This window comes from Moschus berezovskii, chromosome 9, assembly GCF_049115385.1.
Source record: "Moschus berezovskii isolate FMDL1 chromosome 9, NW_MosBer_1.0, whole genome shotgun sequence".
NCBI classification, from domain to species: domain Eukaryota; kingdom Metazoa; phylum Chordata; class Mammalia; order Artiodactyla; family Moschidae; genus Moschus; species Moschus berezovskii.
Genome location: NC_142468.1, coordinates 83,050,981 through 83,068,862, shown reverse-complemented (window position 1 = coordinate 83,068,862; position 17,882 = coordinate 83,050,981). Strand labels below are relative to the sequence as shown.

The following is a 17,882-nucleotide window of genomic DNA, read 5'->3' as shown; positions in this document are numbered from 1 at the left end:
TCATCATAAGCTGCTGGGAGCCAGACCAGCTGTTACTGTTGATGCCCTAAGAACGTTATGGAACACTGTGAAGGCCAGTGGGAGTGCAAGTCCCGTGTGGGCTGTGAAGGTTCTGGCTGCCAAATGACACAGCAGCCTGGGGGATGGGGGGTTGGGAACCTCAGATCTGGTGGTGGGACTAACCCATCGGTGAAGGTCCCTGTCCTCAGGTGGGAGAGAATAAGAGAGCTGCTCGGTAACAAGAGCTGGAAAACCACACTCTCAGTGCCAAAACTGTGTATTTTGTCATATGTGTTCTTTAGGATAATCAGCCATCCTTTCCTAATTAAAGATCAGGTTATATAACTATGTACTAAGATTTTAATGTAAAAGGTAAATGGTCAAGTATGCTCCCTTTTACATAAGTAGGAACATTATTGGACACTGTGTCCCTTCAAAAAAAAATGGAACATAAACAGAAGTTGCCTTAAATTACAAATAGGTCTAACCAACGTCTGAAGTTTCATTCTTGTTGCATTGAACCTCAGTTCCTCTCAAGGCATTACATGGTATGATGAATTTCTTCCTCAGCTACAGCAGAAAATGTTCATATGGCATGAAAATTGGAAAAGGAAAAGAAAACATCATTCATGTTTTGAATCCCCAGGGAGGGGGACTGCTCCCAAAGGACAAGAGGAAACTCTCAAAGGGAACTGCAGATATATTATTCTTGCAAGCAGGATAAAATCCAACAAGCCATCTGTAACCATTATTTTTCTCCTTTCTTATTTAAGTCTGTATGAGAAGAATGATCACAACCATTTCCTCTGGCCCATGAGCTTTCACCGCTGGGGATTTTCGAGCTGTCTGGGAATGCATAGAGAAATGTTCCCCCAGAGTCAGAGGTGGACACACAGCTCATTCCAGCCATGTGTGAGACAGCCCTGCTCCTGAGAGCCAAGAATCTATCGTCTCTCTCCCCGCTCGACTCCCTCCTCCAGTCATCGTTATAAATATCTTAAATGGAAACATCCGGTTAGAAATAAAAGCTCTGGGTGATTTTAAAAAATGTTAACACTTAGTTGAAATAATATTCTAGGAATGACTGATGATATATGATTCCAGGAAACTCTTTAGAGAAGCTATCTGAGGACCAGCATGCCCAGGGTCACTCAAGTGTGCCCTCATAGGGACAGAGAATGTTTATCTGCCTGGGAGTGCCTGGAGGACAAACTGTCCACACAGCCTTTCTCTTGAAATTCTACTTTAGGTCAGGCTTCCACTGGAATCTATTCCCAAAGTTTCACCCCAGACTTCTTACATGTAAATAACTGTCCAGTTTCATGACAGGGAAATCACTACCTCACCGTACAGTATGCCTAATGGTTAAAGACGCTGGAGTCAGACAGATCTAAGGTTGAACCAGGGAACTGCTTACTGTGTGGACTTGTGCAAATTATAAAGTCCTTGGAGGTGTTTTTTCTTTTTTTTCTTCCTATTTACATAATGGAAATCTCTCAGGACTCAAAGAAAGATGCATGTAAATCCCCTCCTTAGAGTCTGACGTGTAGTCAGCATTGGCGTGGTCACTAAAGCATCACATGCTGCCCATGATGACAGCCACTGGTGGCCAGTGGGCACTCGAGACATGGCTGGTCCAAACTGAGATATGCAGTAAGTGCAAATCACACCAGATTTGGAAGGCTCAGAATGAAAATGGTATGTGTTACGTTGCTGTCGTTCAGTTGCTCAGTTGTGTCTGACTCTTTGTGACACCATGGATGGTGGCATACCAGGCTTCCCTGTCCTTCACTATCTCCCTGAATTTGCTGAAACTCATGTCCATGTTTGGAAGGCTCATTATGAAAAAAGGAATGTGTCCTATACCACTAATATTTTTTTATACTGATTCCATATTGAAATAACAATATTTTGGATCTATTGGGGTAAATTAACATATTAGCATTAACTTCACCTGTTCCTTTTTAAAATATGGCTTCCAGAAAATTTAAAAGTACTCGTGTGGCTCACATTAAACCTCCCTGACATGCACAGCACTGGAGCAGCCCGTTCCTGAACACGAAGCCCACTCAGAGAGGCCTGCCATCCAGTGCAGTCTACTCACTGGACCCAGTGAGTCACAGGACATCAGTGCGGAGGGGACCTTTGGGCAACAGTCCAATCCCTGGTTTTACAAATGAGTCAGCTAAGCCCCAAGGAGCTCCATTGTTATAGAAGCTCACATTCTATTTTCTAGAGTTGCAGGGAACAAGCTGAATTCCCTTTCCTCATCATCAGCTCCTCATCAACCTGCAGAGGCTGCCAGGACTGTCTGCATCCCCTCTCTTTTTCCCAAGCGAAACCCCTCAGTTCCTTAAACCTCTTCACAATAGGAGTTAGAGAGTTTCTAGTCCTGCTCACACTTCAGTTAGCCAATGAATTTATGCCATGTTCCCCCACCACCACCTTAATGCAAACACGAATATGCTAGATAGGCTCTGACCAGTATGAATCAACTGGTTAAGGTTTTGGCCCCATGGATGTTCAAACAATAGGTAAGACAAGCAGATCAAACCAAGGACTCTGTCATCTTTCCTGGATGAGTAAAGTTAAGAAAAAATGAAATACACCAGGGATTTTATTTGTCATAGCTCCGCTCAGATCCCACGGTCAATAAATGAGAGTGCACGGCGCTTGCAGACTGGTGTGGTCCCTTAGGTTTGGCCATTGCACTCAAAGGGTGTGTGTTATCACACCCTGGCCAGGACCATTCCTGAGCCTCTCCGTCTGCCACTGCCTTACAATGTGCCCAGGGCTGAAAGGAATTGGTGTTGATGGAAGCTAAACCATTTTTATCACCAGACATCAAATAGCTCCTCAGCCACTTAACTGCTCATGCCAGTTTGGATTGAAACCAAGGAAATCTTTCAACAGATTTCAGATGACAGATGAATAACTGAATTATGTGATAGGAAAACAATTCTCAAGAGATAACAAGCACTCAGGCAGTTAAGTATGAGTAAAAGCCACAAATAATGCTTCCTACTTACACATACGTACTTCCATAGAAACACAAGCTTAATAAAGACCAAAAGGATCACATACTTTAAATTAAATCAAAAGTTATAATAAGAAGGATTTACAACTGTACAGTTCTGTACAGTGCCTTATAAGGCATCGTTGTGTGCCCTCACTCACTCATTAAAGCCCTCCTGCGCCCATCTCTCCTCCTCTCCATTTAATGGATAAAGGAAACAAATGCTTAAGTGATTTGATCAGAGTCCAACTGCTAATGTGTGAGACTGGGGCTGTAACCCCAGGTCTTCCTAGGACTCCTCAACCAGGCCTTTTTGTTTGTTCTTTTAATACCACCATGCTTGGTAGAGAGGGCTTCCCAGGTGGTGCGGTGGTGAAGAATCTGCTTGAAATTTCAGGAGACTCAAGACACTCGGGTTCCATCCCTGGGTCGGATGATCCCCCAGAGGAGGAAACAGCTACTCACTTCAATATTCTTGCCCAGAAAATCCCATGGATTTACAGAGGAGCCTGGTGGGCTACAGTCCATGGGGTTGCAAAGAGTTGGACAAAACTGAGCGACTGAGCACATGCTTGGTAATATTTTCAAAATGGCACTATCCCAGACTGACACTGCAGGTAGATTCTTTACGAGCTGAGCTACCAGGGAAGCCTATTTCAAAGTGTACATTAACGGACTATCAATGGCCTGTGATATAAAGCATTTAGTGACTAGCTACTTGCTTCCCACTGTTTTAGAACTTAATTTCCTCACCTCAAAGATTAATACTCAGATTAGACAGTCTCCAAGCCCCCATCAATGACACCTTTTATAATTATCTGTTAGTAACAAGATTTTGAAATATATACTTAGGCATAGTGTATTTGGAAGTAAGGCTTGCTTCACATCATGGAGTGAACTCTACTGACTGTTTTGGGCAACACCCACATTCGACTTCTGAAGAAGGCTACTTGGTCAGTCTTCAAGTTGCTATCCACAATGAGAACTGGCTGTTTAGTGAAGGGCTCCGCCAAGAGTAGGATCTCAAAGTATGCCCAGAGGAAGGCTTTCAAGACCCTAGAGGCCAATGAATACAGTAAATTATTCAATCTATTAAAACACTGGCCCAATAGCCTTTTTTTATATAAATGGAAAAGTTGACCTGACAGTTCCAAGGAACCCCAGGCAGCCAAAAGAATCTTGAAAAACAACAAGTTGGAGGATTCATACTTCCCAATTTCAAAACTTAACTACAAACCTATAGTGATGAATGTAGTGTGGTTTGAGCATAAGGACAGACATACAGATCAATGGAGTAGAATTTAGAGTCTAGAAAAACCATACATGCATGGTGGATCAGCTTTTGACAAGGGTCTAGACCATTTAATGGAGAAAGACTAGTCTCTTTAAGGAATAATGGTGGAAAACCAGACATACATGTGCAAAAGAATATTTGGGACCCTGACTCACTGTAAAAGACTCTGATGCTGGGAGGGATTGGGGGCGGGAGGAGACGGGTATGACAGAGAATGAGATGGCTGGATGGTATCACCGACTCGATGGACATGAGTTTGAGTGAACTCTGGGAGTTGGTGATGGAGGCCTGGCATGCTGTGATTCATGGGTTCGCAAAGAGTCGGACACGACTGAGCGACTGAACTGAACTGAAGTAAACCTTCCACCATACACAAAAATTCACTCTAAAGGGATCATAACTGTAAAAGCTGAAACTATGGAACACTTAGAAAAAAACATAGAAGTTAACCTTCATGATCTTGGATTGGGCAATGAGTTCTCATATATGACACCAAAAGCACAATAAACAACCAAAAAATAGACAAGCTGAACTTCATTAGGTTAATCAACTTTTTCTACAGAAAAGGATTGTACCAAGAGAATAAAAAGACAACTCCCAGAAGGGGAGAAAATGTTTTCAAATCATATATATGATAGGGATTTACTATCCAGTACATTTAAGAACTCTCACAACTCTGCAACAAAAACGGAAAAATCCAGCTTAAAAATGGGCAAAAGACTTTAACAGACATTTCTACAAAGAAAACACAGAAATGACTGATAAGCACATGGAAAGATGCTAAACATTACTAATCATTAGGGAAATGCAAGTCAAAACCACAATGAGATACTACTTCATGCCCACTAGGATGGCTATAACAACAAAACAAAATAAATTTTGGTGAATTATGGAAAAACTGAAACTCTCATACCTTGTTGGTGGGAAAAAGTCCGGCAGTTCCTAAAAACAGAATTACCATATGACCTAGCAATTCCACTGCTACAAATACACCCCAAAGAACTGAAAATAAGTGTTCAAATTCAAAGTTGTATATAAATGCTTGCGGTAGTACAATTCACTATAGCCAAAATGTAACAACAACCCAAATGTCCAAGATACTGTGGTATATCCATACAATGGAATATTGTTCAGCCAAAACCACACTCAATAAAGGAAGCCAGACGCAAAAGGCCACATCTTGTAAAATTCCAATTATGTGAAATTTCCAGAATAGGCAGGTTTGTGGAGACAGAAAGCAGATTAGTGATTTCCAGGACTGGAGAGCAGGGTCTGAAAAGGTGCCCCAGAGATGACTATTTAAAGTAGGGGGTTACTTTGGGGGTGATGACAATATTCTGGAACTAGATAGTAGCGAAGCTTGCGCAACATTCTGGATATAATAAGCGCCACCGAGTTGTACATTTAAAAGGTTAGGATGGGGGACTTCCCTGGTGGTCCAGTGGCTAAGACTCCGCGCTCCTGATGCACGGGGCATGGGTTCACCCCTGGTCAGGGAGCTAGGTCCCATATACTGCACACTACCATGAAGACAGGATGCCACGTGCTGCAACGAAGACCTGTGCAGCCACATAAACAGAAAACAGATACTTCTGGAAAGAAAAGTTGGGATGGGTAAAGCAACCTCACTCCAATAAAAATTAATTTAAAGAAAGGTTCACGTGGTAACTTTTACGTTGTATTTTACCACGAAATGCAAAAGTAAATCCATAAAGCCGCTGGCTGGCTCCACTCTGTATGGGGACTAAAGAGCAGACAGTCCTTGTGTCCAGCTCACCACGGGGAAGGGGGCAAGGGGGACCCACACAGGGCTGAGGCAGCTGAGGAACGCACCAGGCCTTCCTGGCCAGCATGGGCCGCTCCCAACAGGTCTGACTTCCATGGTTTCGCTTTCAAAATGTGAGTTCCCCAAATTCACAGAAACGTGGAGACTCGTATTCAGAAAGGAGTATAAATATACGCGATGTCCAGGCTGTCTGATATTTGAGACCATCCCAGCCATGGTCTTCCATTCATCAGTGCTGACATTTGAGCTGACTGCGTTTAGAAAATGGCGTTCAAACACCAGACAAACTAATTATGAAAAAATTTCTTCTCTTACTTCTAAAAGGCAAAGCTTATGAGATCAGAGGATAACTGGTCTGATTGAATTTACACGGTGGAACCACACCATCTGTGTCTCCAGTTACCTCTGTAATTGGCACATGCTCAGAGGGGCCCAGGGAGCAGCCGCCACAGTTTTCTCCCTTTTTGCTCTGTTGCCCTGCCCCAAGCTGTCTCCCTGCAAGTGCAAACTGACTTGGTTGCCAGTAGTTGAAAGCAACTGCCTTCAACTCTAATGAGGCCCAGGTTGTGCAAGAGTCCTGCAGTCTGTCCTAGGTCCTTCAGATGAGCAGTGCTATCCATCGCACTGCAGACCCCTGAAGGCAGGTACTCTTAAATGACCTGCTCACCACTGGGTTCTCAACTCCAAGCCCAGTGCCAGTGACACAGGCTGCAACTCAAGTATTTGGCTATCTGAACAACCAGAGCCTTAGAGGTAACTGGAGCACAAAATAAGCAAGCCTAGTAGAAGCAGCACAAAGGTACGGCCTGCAACACAGCACACTGAGTTAAGCAGGTTTTTTTTTTTTTCCATTTTCATGGGATTGATTATCTGGAAAAAATCAACTAGAAATGAGTGCTGTCTGAGGCATGTCAGTGGCAGAAGAGAAAGCTCTTGCTGCAAATGAGATCAGCCTCAGAACCCAGGACGCGGAACTCAGGAGTCATGTGTAAAGTATTATTTAAATGTTTATTTCCTTTTGCCCTCATTTCCCACTTCCATTTTCTGCTTCACCCCAATGTACAACTGTTCTAATGTGCTAATACGAATCCATTCGGTTCTGTTAGTTCTTAAAAACTGTCGTTGGGCTAGCCCCTGGTTTTGGTTTATGACATTTCAATTCACAGTGATGGACCATTCTCTCTTACTCTGTATGTAAAGGACTGATGTACAATGTCTTTGAGGCCTTGACAGAAAATGTAGAGAAAACTTCACGTGAAATCAAGGACAGGGAGTTGACTATAAATAAAGTCAAAATTGGTCAAGTTATCCAGGCTTAGTTTAATAGAAAAGATGTCCAGTAAGTCAGAGAACAGCATTATGTCTTACTGTGTGTGACTTTTACGCTAATGTTTTCTACCAGAAAATAAATTAGGTACAAGGTATTTCCTTGAGCTTCCTTGTTTTTTTGACCACTGGAACAGTTATTTCCTTTCAGCTACTTGAGGATTTTCATAGGCTGAGTTAATCATTTCTTAAAGAGAAGGAATCAAATTACTACAGGGAAAACTAAAAAACAAGATAAGCTCTAGAAAATATTATAATATTTAGGTCTCTCAAATTATAAAGAATGTTTTATCTTGGTGAGATTTTTGATGGCTAAACACATTTTTTTTTTTTTCAATATTTGGGCTTCCTTAGTGGCTCAGAGTCTAAGAATCCGCCTCCAGTGAAGAGATGTGGAGATCCCCTGGAGAATGAAATGGCTCCCCACGCCAGTATTTTTGCCTGGGAAATCCCATGGATGGAGAAGCCTGGTGGGCTACAGTTCATGGGGTTGCAAAAGAACTGGATACAACTTAGCGACTAAAACAACAAACAACAACATTTCAATATTTTAAAATGACTTGAAAATTTAGTCTAATTTTAATTTGCACGGTTTAAGATGCATAATTGGGACTTCCCTGGTGGTCCAGTGGTTAAGAAAAAGTGAAAGTGTTAGTCGCTCAGTCGTGTCTGACTCTTTGTGACCCCATGGACTGTAGCCTGCCAGGCTCCTCTGTCCATGGGATTCTCCAGGCCAGAATACTGAAGTGGGGAGCTATTCCCTTCTCCAGGGGATCTTCCCGACCCAGGGATCGAACCCTGGTCTCCTGTATTGCAAGCAGATTCTTTACTATCTGAGCCACCACAGAAGCCCAGTGGTTAAGAATCTGCCTGCCAGTGCAGGGGACACCGGTTTGAACCCGGGTCCAGAAGATCTCACAGGCTGTAGGGCAACTCAGTTCATGTACTACAACTACTGATCCCAAACTCCAGAGCCCACGATCTGCAGCTACTGAAGCCTGTGTGCCTAGAGCCTGTGCTCTGCGACAAGAGAAGCCTGAGCAGTGCAACTAGAGAAAACCTCTGCATAGCAGGGAAGACCCAGTGCAGCCAGAGATACGTAAATAAGTGAAAATTTTTTTAAAAAATGAGAAAATGGAAACGTGCTCTTTAAGCCCCAAACTTACTTGATCATGAGGCTTTGGCCATCTATAGCTTCACCATCTCCTATGTCGTACTTGCTGGTCAGGTAAAGGGAAATCTCAGTCTTGGAGAGTTGATTTAGTGTGTTTACCTTGTCAGGGTCATTAGGGTCAACAGCTCCTTCCCCTGCAGAATAAAGCACTGTTATTTTCCAATTCACTGATTGTGACAGTGGCATCAACGACGTAAGACAAAGGTTCTGTAGGAAACATGGGGCTTGGTAGTTGAGCAGGAGATCGTGGTCATCAGAGAAAACCACATTCCAATATCCTTACAGTGGCTTTTAAAAATCTTTGAATTAAACATTAAAATAGCACAGGACATTGATATTCAAAATTTGAAAAAATTACTGAAAGAGAACTGTCAATAAAAGACATCATTGGAAAAAATAACAAGGAACTTTTAGCAAATTTTGCTCTTTTTCTTTAAGATTGACAAATCCTTTTTGACATATATAGAGCTTCAAGAATAGTTAATTGTTTTATAATTGAGCATACTAAGCAGTACAGAATCCTTCATGTAGAAAGGGGCTAGTGTAGCGATTATCCTTTAAATGAACCTACGTATTAAATAAATAAGATTTTTTGATCTAGGATAGGAAAACCAACCAACCATCCAACCAGCCAACCAAATACAAACCAGAGGGAAGACGCCCTTACCAAGAAAAGATTCCACATTAGGTACCTCTTCCAGCAACTCCAACAGTTCATTCAGTAAGTCATTTTTTTCAGGTGCAATCGCATCTTGGTGTTCCAACAAGAGCTTTACATAGAAAGCAACGCATATACAAAGGTACAAGTAAATTCTCAACGGCTACCGCATTTACATAGTTCTCTTCCTGATTTGTCATAACTTTCTTCTGATATTGCTTGAATCTTATATGCAAGTCTGACATTTATTAAAATTAGAGACCACAGAGAAACACAGTGTGTATTTTATTTTAGAGGCAAGTGCATACTCTTTATCAAGAAACTGTAGTTTTTATGAAAGGTGTTCATAAACACTCTTTCTGCAAAATCTTGCAAAATCTGTCAAGAGGCAGTCTTCTTCCACCTAAACCCTGTGCTTCTTTCACGTTTATATAAAAGGTCAAAGTTGAGGGATAAAGTAGGAGTCTGGGATTAACATACACACACTACTTATATATAAAATAGATAATCAACAAGGACCTACTGTATAGCATAAGGAACTATACTCAATATTTTGTAATAACCTATAAGGGAAAAGAATCTGAAAGAGTGTACATATGGGTGCGTACAGACACACACATGCATATACATATGTAATACATATACATATATATTCTGAATCACCTATGCTGTCTACCTGAAACTAACATAACATTGTAAATCAACTACACTCCAATAAAAAAGAGAGAAAAAAGTCAAAGCTGGGGGGAAAGAATCTAAAATAATGCAGAAGTCTCTTGACTAACATGGTAGCAAACAGCAAGGGCATTTCCATATCTCTTCAGAGAAAAATTACACAGTAATCAAACACTATAGTTACATTTTAAAAAATCACCACTATTAGCTATTTTATTTTTTTGAGATGTTTAGTAATAAACTTATTAAGATATAATTCACATACCATACAATCCACCCATTTAAAGTGTATAATTCAACATTTATTAGTATATTTCATAGAGTTGTGCAACCATTATCACACCAACTTTAGAGCATTTTTAGTATTTACCCTCCGTCCAAAGAACTCTGTATCTTTCAGCAGTCATCTGAAAATCAGTTTGTTTCCATAAATTTTCCTCTTCTGGACCTTTTATATGTATATATTCAGTTCAGTTCAGTTCAGTTGCTCAGTCGTGTCAGACTCTTTGCGACCCCATGAATCACAGCATGCCAGGCCTCCCTGTCCATCATCAACTCCTGGAGTTCACTCAAACTCATGTCCATCGAGTCGGTGATGTCATCCAGTCATCTCATTCTCTGTCGTCCCCGTCTCCTCCCACCCCCAATCCCTCCCAGCATCAGACTCTTTTCCAGTGAGTCAACTCGTCGCATGAGGTGGCCAAAGTATTGGAGTTTCAGCTTTAGCATCAGTCCTTCCAATGAACACCCAGGACTGATCTCCTTTAGGATGGACTGGTTGGATCTCCTTGCAGTCCAAGGGACTCTCAAGAGTCTTCTCCAGCACCACAGTTCAAAAGCATCAATTCTTCCAGGACAACACATATGCTTTTGTTTTCATTTAGAATTAAATTAAACAATGTTTCCAAAATATGAGACTGGTACCCCTGGTGACAGGAAATATTTCAGTTGTTTTGAGTAACTATCTTACAAAACAAAAATCTGAATCATATGATAAAATTAGTCTTTTCCATTTTTAATCTCTTTTTCAACAGCTTTCAGTTCAGGTCAGTCGCTCAGTCGTGACCGACTCTTTGCGACCCCATGAATCACAGCATGCCAGGCCTCCCTGTCCATCACCAACTCCCGGAGGTCACTCAAACTCATGTCCATCGAGTCGGTGATGCCATCCAGCCATCTCATTCTCTGTCGTCCCCTTCTCCTCCCGCCCCCAATCCTTCCCAGCATCAGAGTCTTTTCCAGTGAGTCAACTCTTCACATGAGGTGGCCAAAGTATTGGAGTTTCAGCTTTAGTATCAGTCCTTCCAATGAACACCCAGGATCGATCTCCTTCAGAATGGACTGGTTGGATCACTGAGATATAATTAACACATGACTGGGCTTCCAGGTGGCTCAGTGGTAAGAATCCACTTGCCAGTGCAGGAGATGCAGGAGACGAGAGTTTGATCCAGGGTCAGGAAGATTCCCTGGAGTAAAAAATTGCAACCCTGTCCAGTATTCTTGCCTGGAAAATTCCATGGACAGAGAAGCCTGGCGGGCTGCAGTCCATGGGGTCACAAAGAGTTGGACATGACTGAGCGACCAAGTATGCAAGCATGATGTTGAGCATATTTCCATGTGTTTATGACGATTGTATATCTTCCTTGAAGAAATCTCTATTCAGATGGTTTGCCTGTTTAAAAAATTATTTTTATCTTTTTTTTAATTATAGTAAAATACAGATCACAAAATCTACCATCTTAACCATTTTTAAGTGTACAGTTCAGTGGGGTTAAGTACATGAATGTGCCTCCAATCTATATAACTCTTTAATCTTGCAAAACTGAAACTATATCCATTCAACAACTTCCCAGTCCACCATTCCACTTTTCTGTCTCTGGATTTGACTACTCTAGGCATCTTGTATAAGAGGAATGACACAGTATTTGGCTTTTTCCATCTGGGTTACTTCAGTTGGCATAACATCCTCAAGGTTTATCCATGCTGCAGCATCAGAATTTCTTTCCTACTCAAGGTTGAATAATATTCCACTGTATGTTTGTATCACATTTTTTCTACACCACACATTGTTTATAAATGGACACTTGGTTGCTTCCACCTTTTGGCTACTGTACAATGCTGCAGTGAATGAGAGGGTACAAGTGTCTTTGACTTTGCTTTTTCTTTTGAGTATATACCCAGAACTGAATATGTTCTTAACTTTTTTGAGAAACGATCACAGTATTTTCTATAGAAAACAGCTGTACCATTTAACATTCCCACTGATAGTATAACAGGGTTCTAACTCTTCTGTATCTTTGCTAACATCTTTTCCAGTTTTTATATGAATAGTAGCCACCATAACGGGTGTAAGCTGGTATCTTGTGTGGTGTTGCTTTTTTTCCCCAAATTAAATGACAGATTCATTGGCTGTCTCTGATACACAATGAGGCAAAATCACTGCAGTTTTACATTTCCCTGGACATGAGTGATGCTGAACATCTTCATGTGCTTGTCAGTCATCTGTCTTCTTTGGAGAAACATTGATTCAAGTCTCTAGTTCATTTTAGAATTGGGTTGCTTTCTGTTGCTGTTCGATTGTGGGAATGGTTTACATATTCTGGATATTAACTTTAAATCAGACATGTGATTTGCAAGTTTTTCTCCCATTCTGTAGGTTGCCTTTTCACCATGTTCAATGTGTCACTTGAGACGCAGCTGTCCATTTTTATTTTCAGTTGTCTATTTTTAAATCGGATTATTTATCTCATCATTGAGTTGTACATTTTCTTCATATATTCTGGATACAGGTTCTTTGACAGACATAGTATCTGCAATTATTTTCTCTCCTCCTCTTGGTTGTCTTCTCAATTTCCTGATGGCAATGTTTATAGCATAAAAGTTTCTAACTTTGAGGAGGTCCAATTTATGTCTTTTTCTGTCTGGGTGTTTTTTGTTTTTCTTTTTGTGGCTTATACATTTGGTGTCATATCTAAGAAATCACTGCCTATCCAAGGCTGCAAAGATTTACTCCTATGTTTTCTTCAAAGAGTTTTATATGTATATACTTTGAAAGATTTATTTATTTATTGACGGCTGAGCTCAGTCTTCTTTGCTGTACACAGGCCTTCTCTAGCTGTGGTGGGAGAACTTCTCATTGCAGCGGCTTCTCTGGGCTGAGTCCAGGCCTCAGGGCGCACGGGCTTCAGTAGTGGCGGTATAGGGGCCTTGCTGCCCTGAGGCATGTAGAATCCACCGGGACCAGAGATTGAACCCGTGTCCCCTGCACTGGCAGGCAGAGTCTTAACCACTGGACCACCTGGGAAGTTCCCCTTTCTACTCTCTCTCTCTCTTTTAAAGAATTATTTACTTTGTTTTTGGTCATGTGGGATCTTAGTTCCCCAGTTCAGTTCAGTTCAGTCGCTCAGTCGTGTCCGACTCCTTGTGACCCCATGAATCACAGCACGCCAGGCCTCCCTGTCCATCACCAATCCTTGGAGTTCACTCAAACTCATGTCCATCTAGTCAGTGATGCCATCCAGCCATCTCATCCTCTTGTCATCCCCTTCTCCTCCTGCCCCCAATCCCTCCCAGCATCAGAGTCTTTTCCAGTGAGTCAATTCTTCACATGAGGTGGCCAAAGTATTGGAGTTTCAGCTTCAGCATCAGTCCTTCCAATGAACACCCAGGACTGATCTCCTTTAGAATGGACTGGTTGGATCTCCTTGCAGTACAAGGGACTCTCAAGAGTCTTCTCTAGCACCACAGTTCAAAAGCATCAATTCTTCTGCGTTCAGCTTTCTTCACAGTCTAACTCTCACATCCACACATGACCACTGGAAAAACCATAGCCTTGACTAGACGGACCTTGGTTGGCAAAGTAATGTCTCTGCTTTTTAATATGTTGTCTAGGTTGTTCGTAACTTTCCTTCCAAGGAGTAAGCGTCTTTTAATTTCAGGCCTGCAGTCACCATCTGCAGTGATTTTAGAGCCCCCAAAAATAAAGTCTGACACTGTTTCCACTGTTTCCCCATCTATTTCCCATGAAGTGATGGGACCAGATGCCATGCTCTTAGTTTTCTGAATGTTGAGCTTCAAGCCAACTTTTTCACTCTCCTCTTTCACTTTCATCAAGAGGATTTTTAGTTCCTCTTCACTTTCTGCCATAAGGGTGGTGTCATCTGCATATCTGAAGTTGTTAATATTTCTCCCGGAAATCTTGATTCCAGCTTGTGCTTCTTAATTCCCCAACCAGGGATCAAACCTGTGCCCCCTGCAGTGGAAGCTTGTATTCTCAACCACTAGGCCACCAGGGAAGTCCGTCCACTCTGTTTTAATAGTGAAGATTAGCAAAGGAGAGAGTTATCTGTTCAATGTCGCATTTTCCCTAACATTCCCTGATACTTACAAATTGGGTTTTTAAGAAAAGGAGAGGAAGCGTCTGGTGCATAGCTTCCAGGAAGCAACTATGTTCAACTATTGTGTTTTCATTACATTTATTTACTTTTAAAGTTTCTGTCCACTGCAAGGCATGCTAGTTTTTCTACTATGGTTGGATTTAAAGAAAAATGCTATATGAATAATAGAGATGACAGAAAGACGTGGGAAATCTGGAAGGGTGGTACAGTGGATGTTTGAGGAGGAAGGTAAATCAAAGACAAGAATAAACCAAGCAAGGTGGATCAAATCAATTTATATTCTTGTTCTCTCAAGAGAGGGGACAGCTGATTTGGCTGCTGTCTCTGGAAGGGATGATTTAGCAGCCACCTTCTACTCTCTATTCGGATAATTACAGTACATAAAAAAGTCTGGAAATGTCTCCTTCAAGAGCTAATTTCAAGGTTCTATATGTTCCTTAGGGAACAAGGGGCAAGCATGTGGCCAAAGGTCTGGCCAGTCGTGTGGCTGCCATGCCCGAGTCTGCACGTGGACTCCTCCTCCCTGGAGACAGACAGTAAACAAGGACAGTCTTCCCTGCAATTACACTTTTCCCACATTATTACATCTGCTTTCAACCACACACAGAAAGGAATTCCAAATCGGCTACAAGCCATGTTTCCTAGGATTGGATTCTGTTTTTAATTTTTGTTAACAAAAGGAACAGTTTATTTCTCTTTAAAGAGTAACAGTCTAAATGAATTACAGTAACGTTCTCTCTCTGCTATCCTTGGGAAAGAATCTCCCTTTCCCTCCACATGGCTATTGTCCTTAGCACATGTGTAGTCAACATGTGGACATTTTTTTTTTTTTTGAGATGAATAATTTACCACAGAAATAGACAAATGGGTCGAGGTCAAAATATGAATGAGTCTATCTGTTTGTTAGGAAATTATTTTTGCAAATGGTGTATTGCTGGACATGTTTGCTGGCTGACCTGGGGTGTTTATATATAGGGAAAACAAGTATAGCCTCTTTATTTGATCAACCCACTCAGTCCCTCGGCGGGTCTTTCACAACTGATTTTGTTTAGGATCACTCAAAATACTGATGGAGAGTCTGCTGCAGAGTTCAAGGAAGGCTCCCTGTCCCAACCTTGAAAAGGGGAGATCAAAAGTAGATCTAATCTTTCTTTCCAACCCATATTTAAACTTTGGTTGCTTAGAAGAGTTTGATAGTAAAGACTGAAATTTGGGGCAGCCAATTTTTGCCACTTGTTAGTATATTTGGTTTGGTGGGGACAGGGGCGAGACCTTTTAGAGGTGTGTCTTTGTTGTGCTTTTCCCCAGTTGTGTGTATAATCGGAAGCTGGGTGTATCCTTAGCCACCTTCTGGGGCTTCCTGACCTTTAGTCTGGGTCTGAGTCACCTGGGGTCTGGTTAGAACGCAGGTTCTGATTTTGTAGGTCTTGCAAGGATTTCTAGTATTAGCTTAGAGTAGCCATGTCCAGAACTGTTCTTGGAAAGATTATGTTTTAAGAACCTAGCTGTTTCAGGATAAGTTCTGCTTGGTCTTAGACAAAGAATCTCACAATGCTGAGAAAGCTGCCCTGCCCCTAAAATGCACCTAATACAGGCTAATGGTTGATGATGATGTCTGTGTGTGCACTAGAGGGAGGCATTGGGACAGAGCACTGACTGAAATTGCTTGCTTCTAAGAAAGGAGGTTTTCAAGAACAACAAAAGAGATTTTTTGTAGGTGGCTATTGTTGGAGGTGGGGGGTGGGAGTCTTCTTTTCCCCAACCTAGAGCAGCCTGTTTATTCCCTATTTATGTCCAAACCTTAGAAGAGAGGGAACATTCCTATTTTCCCAGAAAATTGCTAGAATAGCAAAGAGAACTCCCAAAAGGGGGAGAGACTGACCATGGGGTTCAGGCAGTATGGCCTTGGTGGGTGGAGAAAATACCAGACTGCCCCTGCTCAGGGCTTAAACCCTTTACCATCTGACTGTAAATGGATCATGGAAGAAGTAAATGTTCCTTTTTCGGAGAAGGAGTCTTCCTAACACGTAAGAATCAGAGAAGAAACGTTTCATGTCAAAAGTGAACTTTTCTTTTTCGGGAAAAGGAGGTTCATCAATGTATAAGGGGCCAGGAATAGTGTGTTTTTTTAGGATTAAGAACACAAGCAGGAGCACATGCTCACAGTAACTCTCTGCAGAAACTAAACATTCTCAAGACTGATGTCTGAACCCCGGGGCCACTGCTAAGACCCTCCTCCAACCTCACTTACTGAATGTGTGTTGATGATTTCTTCAATTGAAATATAAATGACTGGCTTGCTGACTGTCACCACATCTGTGTATTTATCCATATTAAACTTTTCTTCTGGTTCAGGGACATTACATGCGTCTTTGAAATATTTCCTAAAAAAAAGGAAAAAAAAATTTTAGAGTCAAATTTGTGAATAAGTTTTATCAAAATGGTGAGATCTTCAGTGATGGGGAGGGCTTTGTGTTTTCCCACACTTATTGGAGGACCTAATCTAGCACCTTCTGGGCTGACTCCAGACGGCGAAGCTGTGTCCATGTTTCTGGGGATCACACCCAGCTCCTCAAACAGGGATAGACAGAGCAGTTAGGCCTCAGGCCTTGTGATGGACCCAGTGTAATCAAATTATGGGCATGTCGTTTAAAAAATATGATTTAAAAAATGCCCCCTGAAATCTAAACAAAAATGTCAAGACTGATGTTCTCTAAGAATCAAGTCTTTTTAGAGACAATAACCTCAAAAGCAATTAAGCAATTAATTAAAAGAAAAAAAGGTAGTCAAAAGAGGTTCTAAGAGAAGATAAGGAATTACAAGAAATGGGTGCTACTTTTTTTAGTAACATCAAATTTGCTACTTTAATTAGCACAAACTTCTGCAGCCTTCAACAGCCTTTCAGTTTCTGTTACCAATTTGACGAAAATGCAAGGTAAGCCTACTCCCCTCTTAACTGATCTAGACAACAGTTGCTGGCTGGAAAGGCTGTTCAGACCACACACACAGTTACATGCAACGGCACCTCCCTCCAGTGCTCAGACTCTTCAAAAGTCTGCCATTTGAAGCGACCTTAAATTTCAACCAAGAGATGCAGAAAAGCCAGGTTGCGCTGCGACAGTGGCTTAGGAGGGATTCTTAGCACAAGTAGAACAGGTATTAAGTGTTTCCTATGCCTAAAGGATCCTTGGTGTATCTCGTAAGGGCACCCAAGACTTGTGCCTTCCCACCCCAAGGCCGGGGGTGGGGACTGGCAGGCAGCCATGCACCCACAGACAGTTGGCCTCCCTGCGCTCCCTTGCCTATCATCTTTCATGGTTGCTGAGGGACACAAAGGATGAATAAAGGAAGAGAAATAAATAAATAAAGGATGATAAAGGAAGAGAAAAAAAAACAAGATGAATTTAGAAGATGGAGACTTTTTTTTCTTTTAAATGAAGAGTTGGAAACATTAGTGTTTAGTAGAAATAATCTGACAAAAAAAGCAAGTACAAAAGAGCAGCTAAAGATTCGCAAGAAATGGATGTTACTTTTTTAGTCAGTGAGGATATCTAAA

At 41.6% G+C, this 17,882-nt stretch overlaps 1 protein-coding gene across 1 annotated transcript in view; it reads right to left on the bottom strand.

Moving 5' to 3' along the window:
- Positions 1-17,882, bottom strand: part of IQGAP2 (IQ motif containing GTPase activating protein 2) — a 316,582-nt gene that overhangs the window by 11,935 nt on the left and 286,765 nt on the right. The window contains exons 28-30 of the mRNA XM_055435889.2: positions 16,578-16,710; positions 9,264-9,366; positions 8,589-8,730 (exon numbers count right to left, since the gene is read on the bottom strand). Coding sequence (XP_055291864.2) covers positions 8,589-8,730; positions 9,264-9,366; positions 16,578-16,710 — 378 coding nt within the window. The remainder of the gene's footprint in view (positions 1-8,588; positions 8,731-9,263; positions 9,367-16,577; positions 16,711-17,882) is intronic.